At 40.1% G+C, this 21,136-nt stretch overlaps 1 protein-coding gene across 3 annotated transcripts in view; it reads left to right on the forward strand.

Moving 5' to 3' along the window:
• LOC126268207 (PMS1 protein homolog 1-like) overlaps window positions 1–21,136 on the forward strand; it is a 111,976-nt gene that overhangs the window by 52,448 nt on the left and 38,392 nt on the right. For all 3 annotated transcript variants that reach the window (XR_007549113.1, XM_049973835.1, XM_049973834.1), the window contains exons 7-8: window positions 16,450–17,415; window positions 20,937–21,075. Coding sequence is in view for 2 of the 3 variants with exons in the window: in XM_049973835.1 (XP_049829792.1) it covers window positions 16,450–17,415; window positions 20,937–21,075 (1,105 nt within the window). In the remaining variant the exon portion in view is untranslated. The remainder of the gene's footprint in view (window positions 1–16,449; window positions 17,416–20,936; window positions 21,076–21,136) is intronic.

The raw sequence follows: 21,136 nt of genomic DNA on the forward strand, positions 1-21,136 counted from the left end.
ACCTGAGTTGTGGCTAGTATCAAGGCTAGAGACAGTATTGCTCAGTACTAGCATGATGTGTCTGGGGGAGGAGGGGGAGGGGGAAGGGATTGGAGGGGCAGGACACTATTGTGTACTTATATCATCTCTCATATTATCCAAGGATTAATTCTGTGTCTTGTCTTTTCATCCCATTGTTTCTCTGTTGCATTCAGTATTTCATCTCTCAAAGTTACACATTCATATTCTATTGCATTTCCCCCCCCCCCCCCCTCTGATTCTCAGTTATTGTCTGTGTTCTTTATGCAATCCTTATACAAACCCCATTTCCATAATTTCTTACCTTTTTGCAGCTTCTTTGCCTTTCAGGACTAATAAATTATGCTCAGAGTATGCATCGATACCTAGAAATGTTTGAAGTTTAAAAACTTGTTTTTTAAATCTGTTGTACCATAATTTCACTATTAGTCAAAATCCAATTAAAGAGCATACGAAATGTCATGTGAGTACAAGGACGAAATTCCATGCACAGGCCATTACGGGCTGTAAGACTTTAAACAGTGATACAGGGTTTCGTAGTTGCCGCTGAGGTTTCAAAAGATTGCTGTGTGACAGTTATGAGGGCCGTTATCTCGAGAGCATACCTTCCAATGGAGAATCCTCCCCTAGTTTCCTTTCAGTAATTCCATCAGGATGAAGTTGCAGGATACTATGAGAATGTGTTGTATGCAGAAACCATGCTGGTGGTTTGCACCTTTAAGTTTGTTAAATGCAAGTTGATTGTGGTGGTATAGTGTAGACCTTATGTCAGATACCACTCAGGTGCTCCAAGAGATAACTTAATTCATAACTGTGTAACACGTTTCTGCAGGAACTTAATGATGTGTTGTTTAGGTAGTATGGCAGGTCATACATTCCATTAATAAAAGTCACATATTCAATCATTATTTAAATATTACTGTATACTATCCTAACACACATTAATACTTTGAGTGTAAAATCACAGTTTGAGCAGTAGGTGTTCTTTTTATGTGTAACACATCCTCTTATTACTTAATCGAACATAACCTAAAATATAAGGAAAATCAAAGATGTGAGAACTGTGATGCATACATTAATATTGCTGGAGCATGGAAACATTAGATGTGCTGCTCATTTATTAACATTTATTAACCAGAGAACAGAAGGTAGGAGATGTGGATTAGATGCTCTAATATAGCCCTCAGAAGGAAGGAACGATGGAAGATTAGAAAGATAGGAAGGAAGTTTAGGGTTTAACATCATATTTATTCATTAAAAACGAAGCACAACCTTGTTTCGTGAAGGATGAGACAGTAAATCAGTCATGTCCTTTCAAAGGAACTATTCTGGAATTTGCCTTAAGTCATTTAGAGAAATCATAGAAAACCTGCATCTGGATGGAATGTAACAAAGCAGTTATTGAAATGAAGGAGGCCATGTTGTAATAGACCCAGGTGCAAAACCTGTCCCATACATCCTCCCACCACCACCTACTCCAGTCCAGTAACTAACATCACCTATCCCATCGAAGGCAGTGCTACCTGTGAAACCAGTCATACAATCTAACAATGGAAGATCCAGGATGTAATGTAACAATATAAGAGAAGGAAAGTTGCTACTCACCATCTAGTGGAGATGCTGAGCCGCAACTTGCACACACATAGGTAGTCTCAGAGAGAGAGAGAGAGAGAGAGAGAGAGAGAGAGAGAGAGAGAGAGAGAGAGAGTGTGTGTGTGTGTGTGTGTGTGTGTGTGTGCGCGCGTGCGTGTGTGTGTGTGTGTGCGCGTGCGTGTGTGTGTGTGTGTGCGCGTGTGCGTGTGTGTATGTGTGTACTGCTGACAAAGGCCTTAATGGCCGAAAGCGATGGCTGTGTGAATCTTTTTATTGTGCCTGCCATGGCTCAGCATCTCTGCTATATGGTGAGTAGCAACTTTCCTTCTCTCGTATTGTTACAGTCATGTAATCTATAAGCTAAGCTGCAACCGCTGTGCTGCGTTCTATGTGGGCATGACAACCAACAAACTGACTGTCTACATGAATGGCCACCAACAAATTGTGTCCAAGAAACAAGTGGACCATCCTGTTGCTGAGCACGCTGCCAACGCAACATCCTTCATTTCAATGACTGCTTCACAGCCTGTGCCATATGGATCCTTGGCACCAACACCAGCTTTTCTTAACTGTACAGGTGGTAACTCTCCCTGCAATATATCCTGTGTTCCTGCAACCCTCCTGGACTCAGCCTTCGTTAGTCATTTTTCTCATCCATCCAGCCCCTTCTCTGTTCCCATTCCAGTACTACATAGCCCTCATTCCACCAAAGCATTCAGTCTTCTTGCTACTTCTCTCCTTTTCTGCGAACCTCCCCCACCCACCTCTCCTGTACTCTCTGTCTGACCTCCCAACTGCATCTAACTGCCCTACCCTCTCTCCACCCCATCCTTGTATGCTCTCCAGCAGTACTTCACTGTCCCCTACCCCTACCCTGCTATCCCTCCCCTTTCCCGCCCCAGCCTCCTCCTTACCCCCACCCAGTTGCCACTCCCATTATGCACTGCTGCCGTCGCTCCCGGTGTGGCTTCAACTGCAAGGGGCTGCAGTTATGTGTGTGAATTGCATTTGTGTGTTTGCTTGCATGTTTGTTGTCTATTTTTGACAAAGGCCTTGTTGGCTGAAAGCTTATGTTATGACAGTCTTTTTGTTGTGCCTATCTGCAACTCAGCATCTGTGCTATATGGTGAGTGACAACTTTCCTTTTCATAATATTGCTACATCTGGATGGCTAGATTTGAATTTGACTCGCCTTCCTTCTGAATATGAGGCCAGTGTTGTACCACTTTGTCATCTGTCTTAGAGCAACAGTTGCTGGGTGGCCTTCATTGTAGGCCTAATTATGTCGTACACCTCATAACTGATTATGTACATTCCAAGATAATCCTGTTTTTTTTTTTTTTTTTTTTTTGCATATTTCTGTAGGCATGGATCTAGTTCTGAACATTGTACATGTGCTGCTGGAACAGTGAAATTTCTCAGTACTAATTATGCACTAAAGTGCCAGACAAACTGGTATAGGCATGCATATGTGTATTCAAATACAGAGGTAAGTAAACAGACAGAATATGGTGCTGTGGTTGGCAATCCCTATATAAGACAACAGGTGTCTGACACAGTTGTTAGATCAGTTACTGCTGCTGCAACCACAGGTCATCAAGATTTAAGTAAGTTTGAAAGTGGTATTACAGTCGGCGAGGGAGCGACAGGACACAGCACCTCTGTGGTAAAGATGATGTGGAGATTGTTCTTACGACCTTTTCACGAATGTACTGTGAATATCCGGAATACGGTAAAACATCAAATCTCCGACATCACTACTGCCGGAAAAAGATCCTGCAAGAACCGGACCAACGATGACTGGGGAGAATCATTCAGTGTGATGGAGTTGCAACCCTTCCATAAATTGCTGCAGATTTCAGTGCTGGGACACCAACAAATGTCAGCGTGCAAATCATTCAACAAAACATCACAGATAAGGGTTTTCTGAACCGAAGGTCCACTTGTGTACCCTTGATAACTACACAAATACTTACACCTCTCCTGGGCCTATCAACACTGACATTGGACTATTGATGACTGGAAACATGTTGCCTGGTCAGACGAGTCTCGTTTCAAATTGTATTGAGTGGATGGTCGTACTCAGGTATGGACCCTGTATGTAAGCAGGGGACTGTTAACCTGGTGGAGGCTCTGTAATGGAGGGGGAGGGGGCAGCTGGAGTGATAGGGGACTTCTGATATGTCTTGATACGACTCTGACAGGTGACACGTACGTAAGTGTCCTGTCTGATCACCTGCACCCATTGTACATTCCGACGGACTTGGGCAATTCCAGCAAAACAAGGTGGCATCCCACACATCCAAAATTGCAACAGAGTGGCTCCAGGAACACTCTTCTGAGTTTAAACAGTTCCACTGGTCACCAAACTCCCCAGACATGAACATTATGTAGCATGTCTAGGATGCCTTGCTATATTCTGTTCAGAAGAGATCTCAACCCCCTCATATTTTTAGGGATTTATGGACAGCCCTGCAGGATTAATGGTGTTAATTCCTTCCAGCACTACTTCAGACATTAGTCGAGTCCACGCCAAGTCATGTTGCAGCACTTCTTCGTGCTCACGGGGGCTGTACATGATATTAGGCAGGTTTACCAGTTTCTTTGGCTCTTCAGTGTATAATGTTTTACATCATAGATATCCCTAACTTACTGTTATTGAGAACTTAACAATTTAATGTTAGTAAATATCTGAGTTCATGTGGTGAGTGTTTGCCATAGGTTGGTTGTTGCCAGATGTGGGAGCAACACTCGCTTTCTTCACTGCATGGGTATCATTTTCAAAATGAGTGTTGATGAACATGTAGTCAATAAGCAGAATGTCATCACAGAATTCTTTGCATTCACTACTTTTTCTGTCATGTTAAAAAGTGCATAAGTTTGTCACTGAGCACTGCACTATCACTGGTAACTCTTTGTGTTTACAGTTCAGATATTAACATGCATGCGTGCATGTCGAACGTGCGCGCACACACACACACACGCACACACACACACACACGCACACACACACACACACACAAATTTCATTAACAACAGTGACATGGCTGATGAGGCACATTTATGAATTGCCAGTATACTTTCCATGGGTAGTAGTGGAGATGAGAACTTCTTTAAACACTATAATCACCTAGCTAAAACAGATAGATAGAATATAAAGGCTGTTAACAAGAATGATTCCATCTGTTTCCGATAAAAGAACGAACCAATTGAATACACCTTTGGTCTTATAACCTACCAACAAATCCCAGAGAACTCTGACTTCTCTGAAAAAGTTATTTATGGCAATCCAAAGGATGGAATCTCAATAATATCATAGAGAGGTAGTTAAGACTTTGACATGCTTAGCCACCTGTGAAATTCTATGGATCACATGGCACTCCTAGTGTCAAGCTGTTACAGCTAAATGCAGTGAAGAGTTCAGTGGTGCGTGCAGAACCCAGAGCAATGACAGAGGAAGTGATAGAGGCTGCAGTATGGCTCTAGAAACACTATACCCTCAATAGTTGGCCGACAGGAATACCACCTGATGGCAGATTCGTAGTGAAGCTTTGTAATGCTATGAAGGCAACCATACTAACCAATCCAAAATTTACTACATTGAAGGCAAATGATCTTTGCGCACAACACACTATCACGAAATGCATGCTTGTGCAGTGCTGCTCGACCCAGGGGTTAGCCAGTTTGAATCCTGGTGGTGGAAAAAATTTTCACCACCAGAATTTCGTCGGTAATGGGAGGAGAAGTGGTGTTGTAAACTTCAAGGTGTTTAGACTTTGCACCAGTGTCTTGATTTAAAAACCAACCCCTCTGCAGTGTCTCATATAGTGAGGGCATGTGAGACTGTTGATGATCTGTCCAGTGGATGGGGACATTATGCTTGGCGGACCCCTTGGTGCTATTTGCAAGGAATAGGCTATGCGGTGGCACTGTGTTTCATCCTATCCCTTCTTTCATAATAATAATAATAATAATAACGCAAAGCAAACATTGCACACACACACACACACACACACACACACACACACACACACACGTAGAATTACAAAAAGTTGTAATGGAGCATGTTGCAGATAAATAAATAAATAAACAAACAAACAAACATAAAATGGGAACCTCTATTGAGACCATCAGCAGAATTGCCAACTATGCAACAAAGGCGAATTTGATAGTAATAGCAGATGTTCAGTGATGGAAATGGACAGTGTTAGACTATAAACACCATGACCAGATACTACAAAACTGATACTCCAGTATTATTTACATGTCTGTGTGATTCAATGATTAAAATTTCATCCTTATGTGAGCTTATTTTTAGGGCAGAAAAAAGTCATTACTACAGATGAAGAATATTGTGAATACACAATGGCTGTTGGGCCTGTCTGACATTCCTGGGACCGAGAGGATGTGCACATTCAACTTTTCTTCATCTTTAAGACTTTGAGAAAGCCTGAATTATTGCCGTGAGGGACATGGGAGCTTCATACTGAAAGATAGGACAGACAGTTGGTTGTGGAGCTATGACTGCAGAAGAGTGCTGACAAGATGTACCCAGGATAATAGTGTGGCAAGAAGAGCATGCACAAGTCCTTCCAGATGGACTATGACACAAAATGATCATAGGATAGTTCGACTGGCTCTGACAAATAGACAGAGGAAAACAGCTAAAATGCAGTGAAGGTTACAAGTGGAATGTTGCCACAGACTGTTGGGAACAAAGTACTGGAAGCTACACAGAGATCTCAAGTTGCTGTGCATCATTTACCACTCACACCATGCCTCACATAACAGAGACTTACTTAGAACCAAGTCATCTAGGACACTGAGTGGAACTCTGTGGTGTTCAGTGATGAGTCGTGCTCTTGTTTATGGCAGCTTGATTCATGCCAGTACTTCTGTTAGTAACCTGAAGAATGGACATAGGAAGCAACAAGTTTTGAGTCCCATACGTCTCCATTCCTAGAATCATGGATACCAATTTGAGCAACTATAGGGCACATTTTTTTCCCTAGATTTTGGCTTGAAAAATCATGGCGTAGCCGATAAATGAGATTTGTTCCTCTCAGCTCACCAATCGTTAGTTTCAAAATGACATGGACATGTATCTTGTGTGTTGAAGTTAATACCATCATAAATTATTGCAGTTATTTTTGTAAACCATCAAAGACTTAAGAAGGAAATAGCAGAAAAACTTATATCTTGTTTTCAAATACAATAGCTGTTGTTGAAAAAAGAAACCTCTGCAACACTGCTTTTCAGCACCACATGTACGTATTTGCACATTACCGTATGTTCCCCTACACTGCTTACTGTAATGCTGTAAAGCATATCAAAATAGACTTATTTGGTCTGCATTCCCTGTTTGGGAGCATAAATAAAAATTTTTGAAGCTGGCTTGCGTAATGCTGAAAAGATATCAAACTGTTTTCATAAACTTGAGGCAGTTTTTGTGCAGTTGGAGTCGTGTGATGAACAGATAGATTATTTTGTTGCGTAAATCACCAAACCCACTGATACAAAATTTAATTTCCATTGGTGAAATGTTTCTTTTAACTGATGTTTTGCAGCTTTCAGTTTGAATCATTTCAGTTGTAGCAGCACATTCATATTTCCTCTGTTGAGCCACAAAATCAAACAAGTCTTTTTCCACATCTGGATATTTGTACTTTTGCCATCATATTGAACACTAACATGTCAAAGAATATAAGAGCTTCTTGTCACTTGCACATCACTGACGATGTTTTTTTCATCTACATGAAATTTATATCTAGCTTCCTGCTTTCTGTGTACCTTTGTGTAATGCTTAGTCTATAACTTGAAGTTGTTATTTAAGGTTGGCAACATAATTTAATGTCTGCATCATTTACATAGTAGTACTATTTCATAATCAGAAGTAAATTTAGTAGTGTGGCCTATATTCGAGATTTACTTTTTACAGTAATCTCGGTACAAAAGTTTATGTGCGGCCTACATTCACATGCAGCTCGTATTTACACAAATACAGTGTGGTAACAGAACTGTTTTTTTAATTGTTGAAGCAAGAGTAAGTAATCACAGGTATGTGCCAAGGATGGTATATCCTGTTCTCATACCTTTTGGGACCAGGATACCAAATGGTATAATCCAGCAGGATAATGCAAGAGCCCACATTGCAATTAATGCCACAGATGCCTTTTGGAATGTATAGATCCATGACTGGTCTACCTTATTTCCAGATTGTTATCCCATAGTGTTTGTCTGGAATGCAATAAGACTTGTAGTGCCAGAGCAGCCTCCAGCCAGCAATCTTCATGAACTGACACAGCATGTGTTTCGTATATGGCAATAAATTCCTCAAGATGATGTCTGGAGGTCTATTGCTTCCATGACACAAATGCAAGAATGTATTAATGCCCAAAGGGGGTCACTCCTCATGGTAATGTTAATGATGAACCTCAGTTCCTAATGAAATGAAAGTTTAATCATTTAATTTTCATTATTTAATGAACATGTCCACAAAGTTTGATAAATATTGGATTGGCACTACAGGTGTAACAATTTCAATTTCTCACAGCGTTAATTCACAACCAGAACAGTAGCATTGTACTGTGAACAGTGATAGATGAGGAAGAGAGACACAAGATATACTAAGGGAAAAAAGGGAAAATGACTTGTTTCACTGAATGTGTAATGTTTTTATTATGTGCATTCCATACCATGACAAGCTTCTGTATCTGAATCTACATCTACACCCATTCTCTGCAAACCATTGTGAAGTATATGGTAGGGGGTGTGTCCAGTTGTACCAATTATTAAGTTTTCTTCCCATTCCATTCCCATATGGAGTGTGGGAAGAACGATTGCTTGAATGCCTTTCTGCTTGCTGTAATTATTCTAATCTTGTCCTCATGATACCTATGTGTACAGTACGTAGGGTGTTGTAGTATATTACTAGTCACCATTTAAATGAAATTTCGTTTGTAGACTTTCTCAGGATAGTTTACATCTATCCTCAAGAGTCTTCCAATTCAATTGCTTCAGCATCTCTGTGACACACATCCAAGGGTCAAACAAGCTGCCTTCACGGGTTGTCAGCCGAGGAACGTCGTTGTCTCGTAGGTGACAACCCGTGAAGAGTTCATATATGAAATTCGCGAGAAAGCCTGCACTCACATATATTCATGCTGCTGTTTTCTGTATACGTTTAGTATCCCCCGTTAGTCCTATTTGGTACAGATCCTATATGCTTAAGCAATATTCTAAAACTTACTCCTTTATAGACTTATTGCAATTCCACCAATAAAATGCTGTCTACCACCTGATTTACCTCAACAGAGCCTATGTAATCATTCAATTTCATATCCCTACAAAGTGTTACACCCAGGTATTTGTGAGAGTTGACCAATTCCCACTCTGACTTATAGATATTACAGTCATAGGATATTATGTTTTTCCATTATGTGAAGTGCACAGTTTTACATTTCTGAACCTTTAAAGCAAGTTGCCAATCTTTGAACCACTTTGAAATATTATCAAGATCTGACAGAATATTTATGCAGCTTCTTTCAGACAGTACTTCAGTATAGATAACTGCATCATCTGCAAAAAGTCTGAGGTTACTGCTAATATTGTCTACAAGGTCATTAATATGCCACATGAACAGCAAGGGTCCCACACAGTTTCCTGGGGCACACCTGAGGTTACTTCTACATCTGACGGTGACCCTCCATCCAAGATAATATGCTGTGTCTTCCTTACTAAAAAGTCCTCAGTCCAGTCATAAATTTCACTTCATACACTATATGATCGAGCTGTTACCAATAAGTGTAGGTGCAGTACTGAGTCAAATGTCTTTCGTATATCAAGAAATATTGCATTTACCCGACTTCCTTTATTCAAAGTTTTTAGTGTGTCATGTGAGAAAAGTTTTAGTTGGGTTTCACATGATTGACGTGTTTGGAATCCTTACTTGTTGACATGGAGGAGGTCATTCTGTTCTAGATACCTCATGTTTGAGCTCAGAATATGTTCTAAGATTCTGCAACAAATTGCAGACAAGGATATTGGATGGTGGTTTTATGGAACACTTCTACTAACCACCTTGACCAGTGCTTTCTTCCAAATACTATGAACAGTTTTTGTCTGAGGGAGCTATGGTAGATTATAGATAGAAGGCCTGACTCAGCCGCAAACTCTGTATGGAATCTGATAGAAATTCCATTGGGCCTTAGAGCTGTTTTAAGTTTTATCCAGTTCAGTTGTTCTTAACACCACCGACCGTCATACTGATTCCACTTGTCGTTTCAGTGGTACGAGGGTTAAATTGTGGCAATTCTCCTGGATTTTCATTTGTAAAGGAACATTCTTCTCTGACCACAACATGCTTTGTCATGTGCGTTTGGTTGACTGGGTGTGCCACATAACCCCACATTTTTTGCCGATGCCCAGATAGCGTGTTAATGACTCCACTTATACAAGCTTACCTTTGCAATGCTTATATCCTGCCGACTGAAGGGCTGGAGTCCTGCAACACTCACCTACTTGTCTTTGACAAAAATTGTAAACACTTGATGTGCAGTCTCTGTAACATGGCTAATACAGGGATAAACACTTCTCTTTGTTAAGGAAATGTTTGGATTGAAAGATAAATCAAAACAAATTTTAATTTTTGACAGGAAACCATTTATTTTGAAGTTTAGTGGCTTCTTAAAAAATACAAAACACTTAACGGAGCAGAAAGCTATGGCCATTACACATTTTTCCACATGTCACAAAATGTCATCTAATGTTAGAGCATTTTATGTTATTTATCATGGCCCAGTGACTCTCAGCAGTTTCATTTATTCACAGAAAGTCACAAACAGAAGGTGCTAGCTTGTCAGGTAAGACGTGAGGCAAGCTGCGGAGTAGTGTTGCCAATGCTAACACCCAGGAATGGTGTTATAGCTGCTGGAATGAATCGCCAATGCCAGATTCTTCTTCATTGTAATACAGAATGAAAGAGGGACTGGTAGCTTCTCTATACCTCTTCGTGATAAGCTTCACAATATCTTTTCATCTGTGTCATTGTTTTCGTCAGGCACCCACACATGCTTCTTCCAAATGGTTGGTCCCAGTGCCTTCTCCACAAAAACCAGAAGGTGCATCTACTCATAACTTTGGTACAGTGGGAAGTAACCATTACTTTTACTAGATTTTTTTCTGTGTGTACCTAGGGAACTTAATAAAGTTAATTCTTGCACCATGCCTCAAGTCTTGCTATGCAGCTCTAAAAAAAGATTTGCCAGATCTAAAAAAGCTATCCACTACTTTGTGTCTTTCCCTTGCCCAGAAAAACGGGCAGTTCCAGTTTTGCAGAGAAGGGGTGTCCTTGTAGGAAGTCTACATCTTAAGGTGAGGAAATAACAGCCATATTATTTTGCCAACATGTCTAGAAGCTTCCAGATGCCAAGCATCTCTTTCAGGTGAGAATTCACCATCAAGTGGGCCCTGTTGGATCTCAATGCTTTTATGCTTACTCTCTCCTGTGGTGCATAATTCGAGCCCGTATTAGCTCATGAAAATAATCACATGCAAACAAAATAAATATTTCCTAACTCATTATCTTTTTTTGAACTCAACTACATTGAGATTACAGAAGCACATTCAATCAATTATTTGATAATCAAGGTGGAGTGAGACGGAATGGAGAGTGGATCTCACCTAATTGCTGTGCGACACCACTCCACTCCTTCATTGGTTTAAAATATGGAGATGTTTTAAAGCCAGTGAAAAAGAACATAAATGATAAGTTATCAAGACACTCTTAAACCTACACAACATTTATCTCATTTAATAATGGTTTGGAGTTCATAACACTCCTGATTTATCTGATTACTTGGAATTGCACAATTTTGTAAGAATGTAATCTCCTAATACTGTAGTTGGAAACATTTCTTAATTCTTGTGAGCTCGAGTACTCTTCGCATGGATAAAAAAGGATGACTAAAATGTTGTGAAGGTGCACATTGGCCATTGGTGCCCATGCCTGAGAATCAATTTTTGATTCATTGTAGACATGAATAACAGTACATTTGTCACCACTATTTACTGTTGCTTCTTTAGTTTCAAATAGATAGGTAGACAGTAAAAATTATTTCCATAGCAGTGCCTCACTTGGGTAAGGTAAGACAATGAGTCCACAGTCAAGGCTGTCCTTTGTCCCTGCCACAGAACTGAAAGGTAGACTGAAGGGCAGTCAAAGGAACCCCAAACCCTCACCCATACCTCTCTGATAGTTCCATTTGCAGACAAATCATTAACTATAGTTGGGAGGTCTCTCAACTAATTCCTCTAAATATTATAGTGCCATATATGTTGACATTTTTCTTGTTATATAATACCCATTGGTCATTTAGTTATCCGATTTACATTAATCCGATAACTTCTTTGACCACTTTTTGTTTTCTCAAAGAAATCTGGATTCGTTAAAGCTGTTGACAGTGGACAAATATACAACTTCCTCATTTCAATTTACACTATGTGGTCAAAAGTATCCAGACACCCCCCCAAAACATACCTTTTTCATATTAGGTGCAGTGTGATGCCACTTACTGCCGGATACTCAAAATCAGTGAACTCAGTGTAGTCATTGACATCTTGAGAGAGCAGAATGGGGCACTCCGCGGAACTCACGGGCTTCAGACGTGGCCATATGATTGGATGTCACTTATGTTATACGTCTGTGTGTGAGATTTACACACCCTAAACATCCCTAGGTCCACTGTTTCCGATGTGATAGTGAACTGGAAATGTGAAGGAAGACGTACAGTACAGAAGTGTACAGGCCGACCTCGTCTGTTGACTGACAGAGACTTCCGACTGTTGACGAGGGCCGTAATGTGTAATAGGTAGACATATATCCAGACCATCACATAGGAATTCCAAACTGCATCAGGATCCACTGCAAGTACTATGACAGTGAGGCGGAAGGTGAGAAAACTTGGATTTCATGGTCGAGCGGCTGTTCATAAGCCACACATCATGCCGGTAAATGCCAAACGATGGCTCGCTAGGTGTAATGAGCATAGACATTGGACAACTGAACAGTGGAAAGTGGAGTGATGAATCATGGTACACAATGTGGTGATCTGATGGCAGGGTGTGGGTATGGTGTGAAAGCTTGGTGAATACCGTGCCAGCGTGTGTAGTGCCAGCAGTAAAATTTTGAGGCGGTGGTGTTATGGTGTGGTTATGACTTTCATGGAGGGGGCTTGCACCCCTTGTTGTTTTGCATGGCATTATCACAGCACAGGCCTACAGTAATGTTTTAAGCACCTTCTTGCTTCTCGCTGTCAAAGAGCAATTCGGGGATGGTGATTGCATCTTTCAACACGATCAGCACCTCTTCATAATGCATGACCTGTCGCAGAGTGGTTCCACAACAATAACATCCCTGTAATGGACTGGCCTGCACAGAGTCCTGACCTGAATCCTATAGAACACTACTGGGATGTTTTGGAATGCAGACGTCATGCCAGGGCTCGCTGTCCGAAATCGGTACCTCTCCTCAGTGCAGCACTCCGTGAAGAATCGGCTGCCATTGCGAAAGAAACCTTCCAGCAGCTGATTGAACGTATGCCTGCGAGAGTGAAAGCTGTCATCTAGGCTAAAGGTGGGCCATTACCATATTAAATTCCAGCTTTACTGAGGGAGGGCACCACGAACTTGTAAGTCATTTTCAGCCAGGTGTCCAGATACTTTTGATCACATCGTGTGTGTATAATAAAAGTTGTTATATTTTTTGGAAAGTATAAATGTGCTCGAATAGGCACCCTGTTATTACATATGAAAACTATTGAAATCAGTATTATGTTAATGCTACGGAGATAAAGATTAACTCTTGTGTGAAAATAAAATCTCTCCTTTTTATAACTAATCTCAATAGCTATAAGTGTTGAAAAAGTAAAATTCTTCATCTTTTATTTTACTTCCAGTACTCACAGTTACACAGTCTTAAAGAGTGCACCACTATTACCTTAAAAACGATGCTTGCCTTCATTGGGTTGAAATTTCAAATCTAAAATAAAAATGTAATTGTCATTGCTCACACTTGAACTCTTTCAGCTGTACACAAGACACATGCACTGATTAGCATTACATCAAGCTTCTGTCTTCTCACAGGTGTGGTAGTAATGGTAACTAAAGTAAACCTTTCATTGGCTAATATATGGCTTCAAGTCAGTTAAGTTACATAACCAAATTATTATCTGGGCTGAGTGTAGTCCAGCCTGTACATATTAGGATATGGTGAGCTCTCAATCATGTATGGTCCATGGTACACTAGGAGAAACTTTTTAGCCGGCCGTGGTGGTCTCGCGGTTCTAGGCGCGCAGTCCGGAACCGTGCGAGTGCTACGGTCGCAGGTTCGAATCCTGCCTCGGGCATGGATGTGCTTGATGTCCTTAGGTTAGTTAGGTTTAAATAGTTCTAAATTCTAGGGGACTAATGACCACAGCAGTTGAGTCCCATAGTGCTCAGAGCCATTTTTTGAGAAACTTTTTAACTTCTGCAGTGGCCTTTCTCGGCTTCCTATTTCATTTGCACCATTGTTAATAATTGCGGGAATGGAAAGTTCACATTCTCCCCGCTGCTGTTAGCAGGTTTTCCTCCAAAAATCAGTTCACGTGGGCGAAACTCTGCAATTCGTGTCATGAATTATCCACGATTTCATAAATTCTGGCAAAATGCAAATTTATTTAATCTGCTTTCTTTCAAGTGGAACAAACTTCAGCCAGATGTCTGATAGATGTCAAACCCATATACATAAAATAATCCCCTTCTAGTTTACCTACTAACACAGTTTCTGTAGCCCTCCCAATGGGATAAAAACCAATGTATTTTTAGCAAATGTCCAATACAATAAAAATATAAGAACACCTATCACTGGAAACAGACAATGTGTCAAAGAGATCTACAGCAGTAACCTATCTGGGTCCCAGTTAGGCATGACCCAATGCATATCCATTTGAATAGGTACAGATGCAGTCCTGACTTGCAGATAGTGATCACAGGTGGCAACCCTCTTCTCTACTCTTATGTTGTAAGTTATTGAATATCCCTGCCTCTTGTAGTTTCTGATTCATTTCCACACCCTTTACTGTGGTGGACATAGTCAGTGAGAATGTCGGCATGTTATTCGATACCAGAGAAGGAAAGTTGCTACTCAGCATCTCTGCTATATGGTGAGTAGCAACTTTCCTTCTCTTGTTTTGTTACATTCCATCTTAGATTTTCCATTGTTTGATCAGCATGTTATTGTGAAGAGACAGTTTCCATTCTTCCCTACACATCAGTTTACCAAAAATGATGTTACGCCGCTAAATGCAATAGAAGAATGGCACAAGGACACAAACATGAGCTGTTCCTACACTGACAGCAACCGCATCACAGTACTTTTGCGAGGAGAGTTGTTGCAGTAATTGTGTTTTGTGTTTTGGTTGTGTGTTCACCCTTTATAGATTGAAGAGCCAAAGAAACTTGTACACTTGCCTAATATTGTGTAGGGCCCCAACAAGTATGCAGAAGTGCTGCATCATGATGTCGCATGGACTTGACTAATGTCTGAAGTAGTGCTGGAGGGAATTGACACCAGGGATCCTGCAGGGCTGTCCATAAATCCGTAACAGTATGAGGGGGTGGAGATCTCTTCTGAACAGCATGTTGCAAGGCATCTGAGATATACTCAATAATGTTCATGTCTGGGGAGTTTGGTGGCCAGAGGAGGTGTTTAAACTCAGAAGAGTGTTCCTGGAGCCACTCTGTAGCAATTCTGGACGTGTGGGGTGTCGCATTGTCCTGCTGGAATTGCCCAAGTTCGTCGGAATGCATAATGGATGCATGTGATCAGACAGAATGCTTGCATACATGTTACCTTTCAGAGTTGTGTCTAGATGTATTAGGGGTCCCATATCACTCCAATTGCACAAGCCCCGCACCATTAGAGAGCCTCCACCAGCTTGAACAGTCGCCTGATGACATGCAGGGTCCATGGATTCATGAGGTCATCTCAGTACCTGTACACATCCATCTGCTTGATGCAATTTGAAATGAGACTCGTCCTACCAGGCAACCTGTTTCCAGTTATCAACAGTCCAGTGTCGGTGTTGATCAGACCACGTGAGATATAAAGCTTTGTTGTCGTGCAGTCATCCAGGGTACACAAGTGGGCCTTCAGCTCTGAAATCTCATATTAATGATGTTTTGTTGAATGTGTCACATGCTGATGCTTGTTGATGACCCGGCATTGAAATCCGCAGCAATTTGGGGCAAGTTTACACTTCTGCCATGTTGAGCAATTCTTTTCAGTTATTGTTGGTCCCGTTCTTATAGGATCTTTTTCCAGTCGCAGCGATGTTTTACCGGATTCCTGATATTCACGGTACACTCGATAAATGGTCGCACGGGAAAATCCCCAGAAAATCCCCTCTTCATCACTACCTCAGTGATACTGTATCCCATCACGTTCAAACTCACTTGGTAACCTGCCATTGTAACAGCAGTAACTGATCTGATAACTGCACCTCACACTTGTCTTATGGAGGCGCTGCGGACTGCAACACCGTATTCTGCCTGTTTACATATCTCTGTACTTGAATTCGCTTACCTATACCAGTTTCTTTGGTACTTCAGTGGTGTATATATAGTCTTTTTGTGTAATCTAAACATATTAGTGAAAGTAAGTGTGATATTGAAAGTTAGAGCAAAATGTAAATAATTAAATTATTTAAAGAAAATAAAAGTATTTCATTTTTTGTGTAAGTTCAAACTCTGACTATATCATAAATGATTTGTGTATTAATGCATGGTTGTTCTTTGCAGAACACAATCCTATCATCTATTGAAGAAATGCTTATTGAATATTATGGACTTCAAAATGAAGAAGAGGACACAGAAAATTGTAAGCAACCTGTGTCCAAAATTAACAGGAAGCTTAAACCTCAGTCCACTGTTGAAGAGGATAGGCCAATTAAACGCTCAAAATTGATCGCTGAGTGTTCTAGTACATTAGAATCCTCACAAAACCCGAGTATAAGTACCACTGCACTTCCTACACAATCAAAGAATCTCCAAATTGGAAATGAAAATATTGTAGATCATGGTGCACATTCTAAGCAGTCAGAGAATCCGCAAAATGCAAATGGAAGTATTGTAGATCACAATGGAGACAGGACAGTGGTTGAAAGTTTGGCACGTGTGTGCCAAGAGTCTGCAATGACTGAGTTTTTGAATAGTGCTGAGAATAAAGAAACAGAGCACTGTGACATTTTGCAAGGAATAAAAGACAGTACTTTCCATGACGGAGATAATGAACTGAAGACTGTTGAATCAAGATACAATTTTCTCCACAGCTCACTAGATTTGCCAAAGAACTCTACAGTCACCAATGGAGAGGTACTAACTACTCAGTTGGAGAGAGAAACTGGGCAAATAAATTCTGTTGGTCCCGAACAGATAGTTGACATGCAAATTAGTAAGTCTAAAGACAGTGTTGGGCATGAAACACTAACAGATATGACAGAACATACTAAAATACATAATGATACTTCTCTCAGAATTGAAAGCAGTCTTTTCAACGTGCTTGATGATATAGAGGATGTATTTTTTGGGTTTGATACGCCTGAGCAAGATGCTAGTCAGAGGGAAAGGGAGAGAGCAAAAAAGGCATTAGAAGCAGCAAAATCTGTTGAAACTGCAAAAATGGGCAAATCTGCTAATTTGGAAGATTTGAACAAGGAACAGTGGAGCAAAGGCTCAATTAAAACAAAAAATGGCTGTACAGTTGAGGTATGCTCAGAATGTTTTTGTGTGTTTAGTCACTTTTGTTATTAGTTTACATGTGTATTATTATACAATGGTTTGTAGTTATTAACACTTTTGAATCTAGTTTTTGTATTTTGTCAACGTTGTCGGTTACTGCCATGTTGTCAGGTAACAAAAATCAATGGGCAGCATATTAGTATTATGGTTATTGGTTCCGTCTGTACAACATAATTACGGTTGTTGAGGGCAGGGTGGCAACAAAACCTGGAAAGTCATGAATTCTCAGCAAATTTTGGAAGATTCAGGGATTATGAATGACTTTTGAATTAAAGAAATCTACTGAGTCATTTTGTTAAAAATCGTTCTGAGATTCTATTTGAGAATGAATCAGTTATGGGATTAGGCAAGGAAAGGTGAAGAAGTGCATTGAACTGCATTGATTGTTGTTCAGTTGTTCTACCTCTCGCAGGCTTGATGTCATAGGGAATCTTTGTTGTTGTCTGTGCATTCTGTAGCTACAGGTCCATTTCTTCCACTGCATTGATATTTCCTCATTGATTCGTTTATCAATGGTCCATTACTTACAGTATACAAAACTTAATGATTTGCAATAAATTGTGTTATGAGTTTCTTCTTTTCTAAGTATTTCCTTTCCTAGCCACAATTTTGTCTTAAAAATGCCTCTGTATTTATTTCTGCTGCCTAACAATGATTTACATATGCATTCCTGAAAGCTCTACATCACCATTTTATGTTATGTTACATTGATTCATAGATTTGTAAACAGTTGCTCTTCCATTGATTTTCAACCCAATCTAGATTTATTGCTCGGTGGCTGACATCACTGCACTCCCTGCTGATTGGGCTGAGGCAATACAGAAATGTCCATAGTGTATAAATGAGTTTCTTCATGTAACAGCAAGAGCTTATTTGTAATAGAACTGTTTCGTTTCATTGTCTTGGTTTCATATCATAGGATTTTTAGAGTTTTTATCCCAATATGAGATATATCACTGGTGCGTTTCTTTCTTCCCGTAATTTTAAAGGGTATGCCGAAACAGAGAAGTGGTGCAAAACCTGCTTCATGTCATGTACCTGATTGCATTCATTCTTCAGGCCACATCTTAATTGCAGATACTGGATATTAAAAGTCTACAGAACATAAAGGCAGACAATTCTTCGTTCTAGTCAAGTGTTGAATGACACTTTTTCTGGTAACATGCTTGTTCACTTCATTCACATACGCAACCATTACTCTCCTTAGAAAATTATAAAGTTTCTTGCTCGAACAGTCCACAGTTGTACTGCCGGTCCACAGTGTCCAACGGGCACAATATTTCGGCACTCAGACATGTTGCCATCATCAGGTGCGCTGATGAACTGAGCTCCTGAGGGCGGGCAGCTGTAATAAATCCCCTCCTCTCACGAGATGTTCTCTCCGCAGTCCGCGTCACCGGTCACTTAGACGCTGGCGTCTGTAGTTGCATTTGTGTAATTGCCTCGTCCGCCTTAATTGCCCATTCGTTTCCTTTGCTGAGCGTCTTTTTAATTAGACTCAGTGCTGGTTCCCATGCCCTGCTGAGGTTGTAGCCGCAATCTTGATTGATGAGTCTGCCCCTGGTACAAATTTCATTAGCCTTTCTAACGACGCTGTCCCAGTATTTAGATGTCTGTGCCAAGACCATGGTATGTTGGTAGTCCACTTCATGATTTTCGGACAGACAGTGCTCTGTGACCGCCGACTTGTCGGGGTACCCAAGTCGAGTGTGCCTCTGATGTTCTCGGTAACGATCTTCGATGGTGCGCACTGTCTGTCCATATAAGTCTTCCCACATTGACACGGAATCTGGTATATGCCGGCCTTCCAGAAACCGAGATCCCAATAATGCTCGTGTTTTATTTGGTGGGCAAAAGACAGTTCCTACTCGGTGTTTCCTCAATATTCGTCCTATTTTCCCCGATAGTGCTCCAGTATATGATATATAGGCACTGGCTATCTCTTTCTCTGTGACTTTTTCAGTCTCCACACACTGTGCTGTAGTGGTGGGGCAGAAAGCGCGTCTAATCTGCCATTCCGGGTACTCTGTTATACCAATGGTACAACCTTGTATACTTCTTATCATAACTTCTCAGTTTTTGACAGGACAATGCAGGAATTACTTGACTGTGTATTGAATTATTTTAGAGCCAGTAAACTCCTTTGCGATCCATACAAAACTCAACAGCATTCATTAGGTTCACCTGAGGATATAGAAATTAAAAATGTGATACTTCCAAGAATTCATACTCACTCAAAAACTGATTGAGAAGCTGTTTCATAATTTCTGTAAAAAGATCTCAGGGCCTTCATCATGTTAGTGATCACTTCCATATCACATAAATCAAGCTCCTCTAATTATATATCTTATATGTCTTGGTCCTGTGGGAACTAGTGCCTCATTAACATTGTACAAGATAGAAGAAGCTACTGACGTTTTAAAAAAGAGAAAATTATTCAATTGCCTGTCACACAGGCCATATTATAATACAAAAGTGTTCTATGGCATGCACCATATCTACTTAAATTTTTAAGGTAGTAGCTGTACTCAGTGATATTTATAATGAAGTCATTTGCATTTAAGTAATCAGTGTTGAATACAATTCTTTATTCTTGTGTGACCTCATTCTCACTTTACACCAAACTCGCTATTATGTGGTCTCTGAAACTGTCTCTTTGTAAGGATCATTCTTACGGCAAGTACTACTCTTAGAGTATATCTACTACATTATATTCCTTGGCAAGAAAGCTAGGAACTTAAATATTTTCTTCATTATAATTATAATTATTATTTGAAGAAAAAAAACTGCAGGAAAACTGGAAAAGACGATGTCTGTTGTACAACAACTGTGACATACCTATGTTGATAATTCAAATGGAGCAGCTGATAGCAGTACAGAAAGTTTTGATGTATATTTTCATGGCCAACTCAGCCAACTTGGATGTGAAATTTTTTTGTATTAACCTGTCTTAGCAAGATGATGATGTTGTAATGTATTTTTACATCTACTTGAAAACACTATGTCCTTCTGGAACTAGGAATCACTAAGTGTCATTCACTGAAAGCAGCTTATGGTGTAATGTGAATTTCTTTAAGTAGATGGAAATAGTCTTGCAAAATAGTAAAATGAAAATAATTTAAATAGCAAATGCCTACACCATTGAATATCTGTATTGATTCTTGAGCTCACTGCCTGTAACAGATGTTTCATCTGCCAGAAGTGAAGGACTTGCACATACATTCTTGAATGGCTGTTGTGCTGAAGTTCACATATTCAACTAAGTTTGGTAACAAAAAAAGCTTTCTACACTTCTTTGTATTATTTGCATCTACGTATCAGTGTTGTTATTGTGTTGATGGTGAGTTTCCTACACAGTTATGTATTAAGCCTGTTAACCCATCCATCTTTTGGTGTGAGATATTGGTTGTTTTTTCAGTTGTGGTAGTGTTTGAACCTTAAATACCCTAAATTTTTATATATTTGAGCCTTTATTATGTTTTGTTTAGGGTGCTAAACTCTTACTGCCAAAAGTGAACAAGAGTAAAAAGGATTTTTTTGATCTGTCCTTGCACAGTGTCAGCAGTCAAATGGGCTGTAAAGAGCAGAGCGCATTCACAAAATTTTCAAGACATATGCGTCCAAAACGTATGTACTTGTTGTCTTATGCATGTGTCCCCCTTAATGTGTATTTCAGAACTTAATTATA

Source organism: Schistocerca gregaria, chromosome 4 (genome assembly GCF_023897955.1).
Source record: "Schistocerca gregaria isolate iqSchGreg1 chromosome 4, iqSchGreg1.2, whole genome shotgun sequence".
Lineage (NCBI taxonomy): Eukaryota > Metazoa > Arthropoda > Insecta > Orthoptera > Acrididae > Schistocerca > Schistocerca gregaria.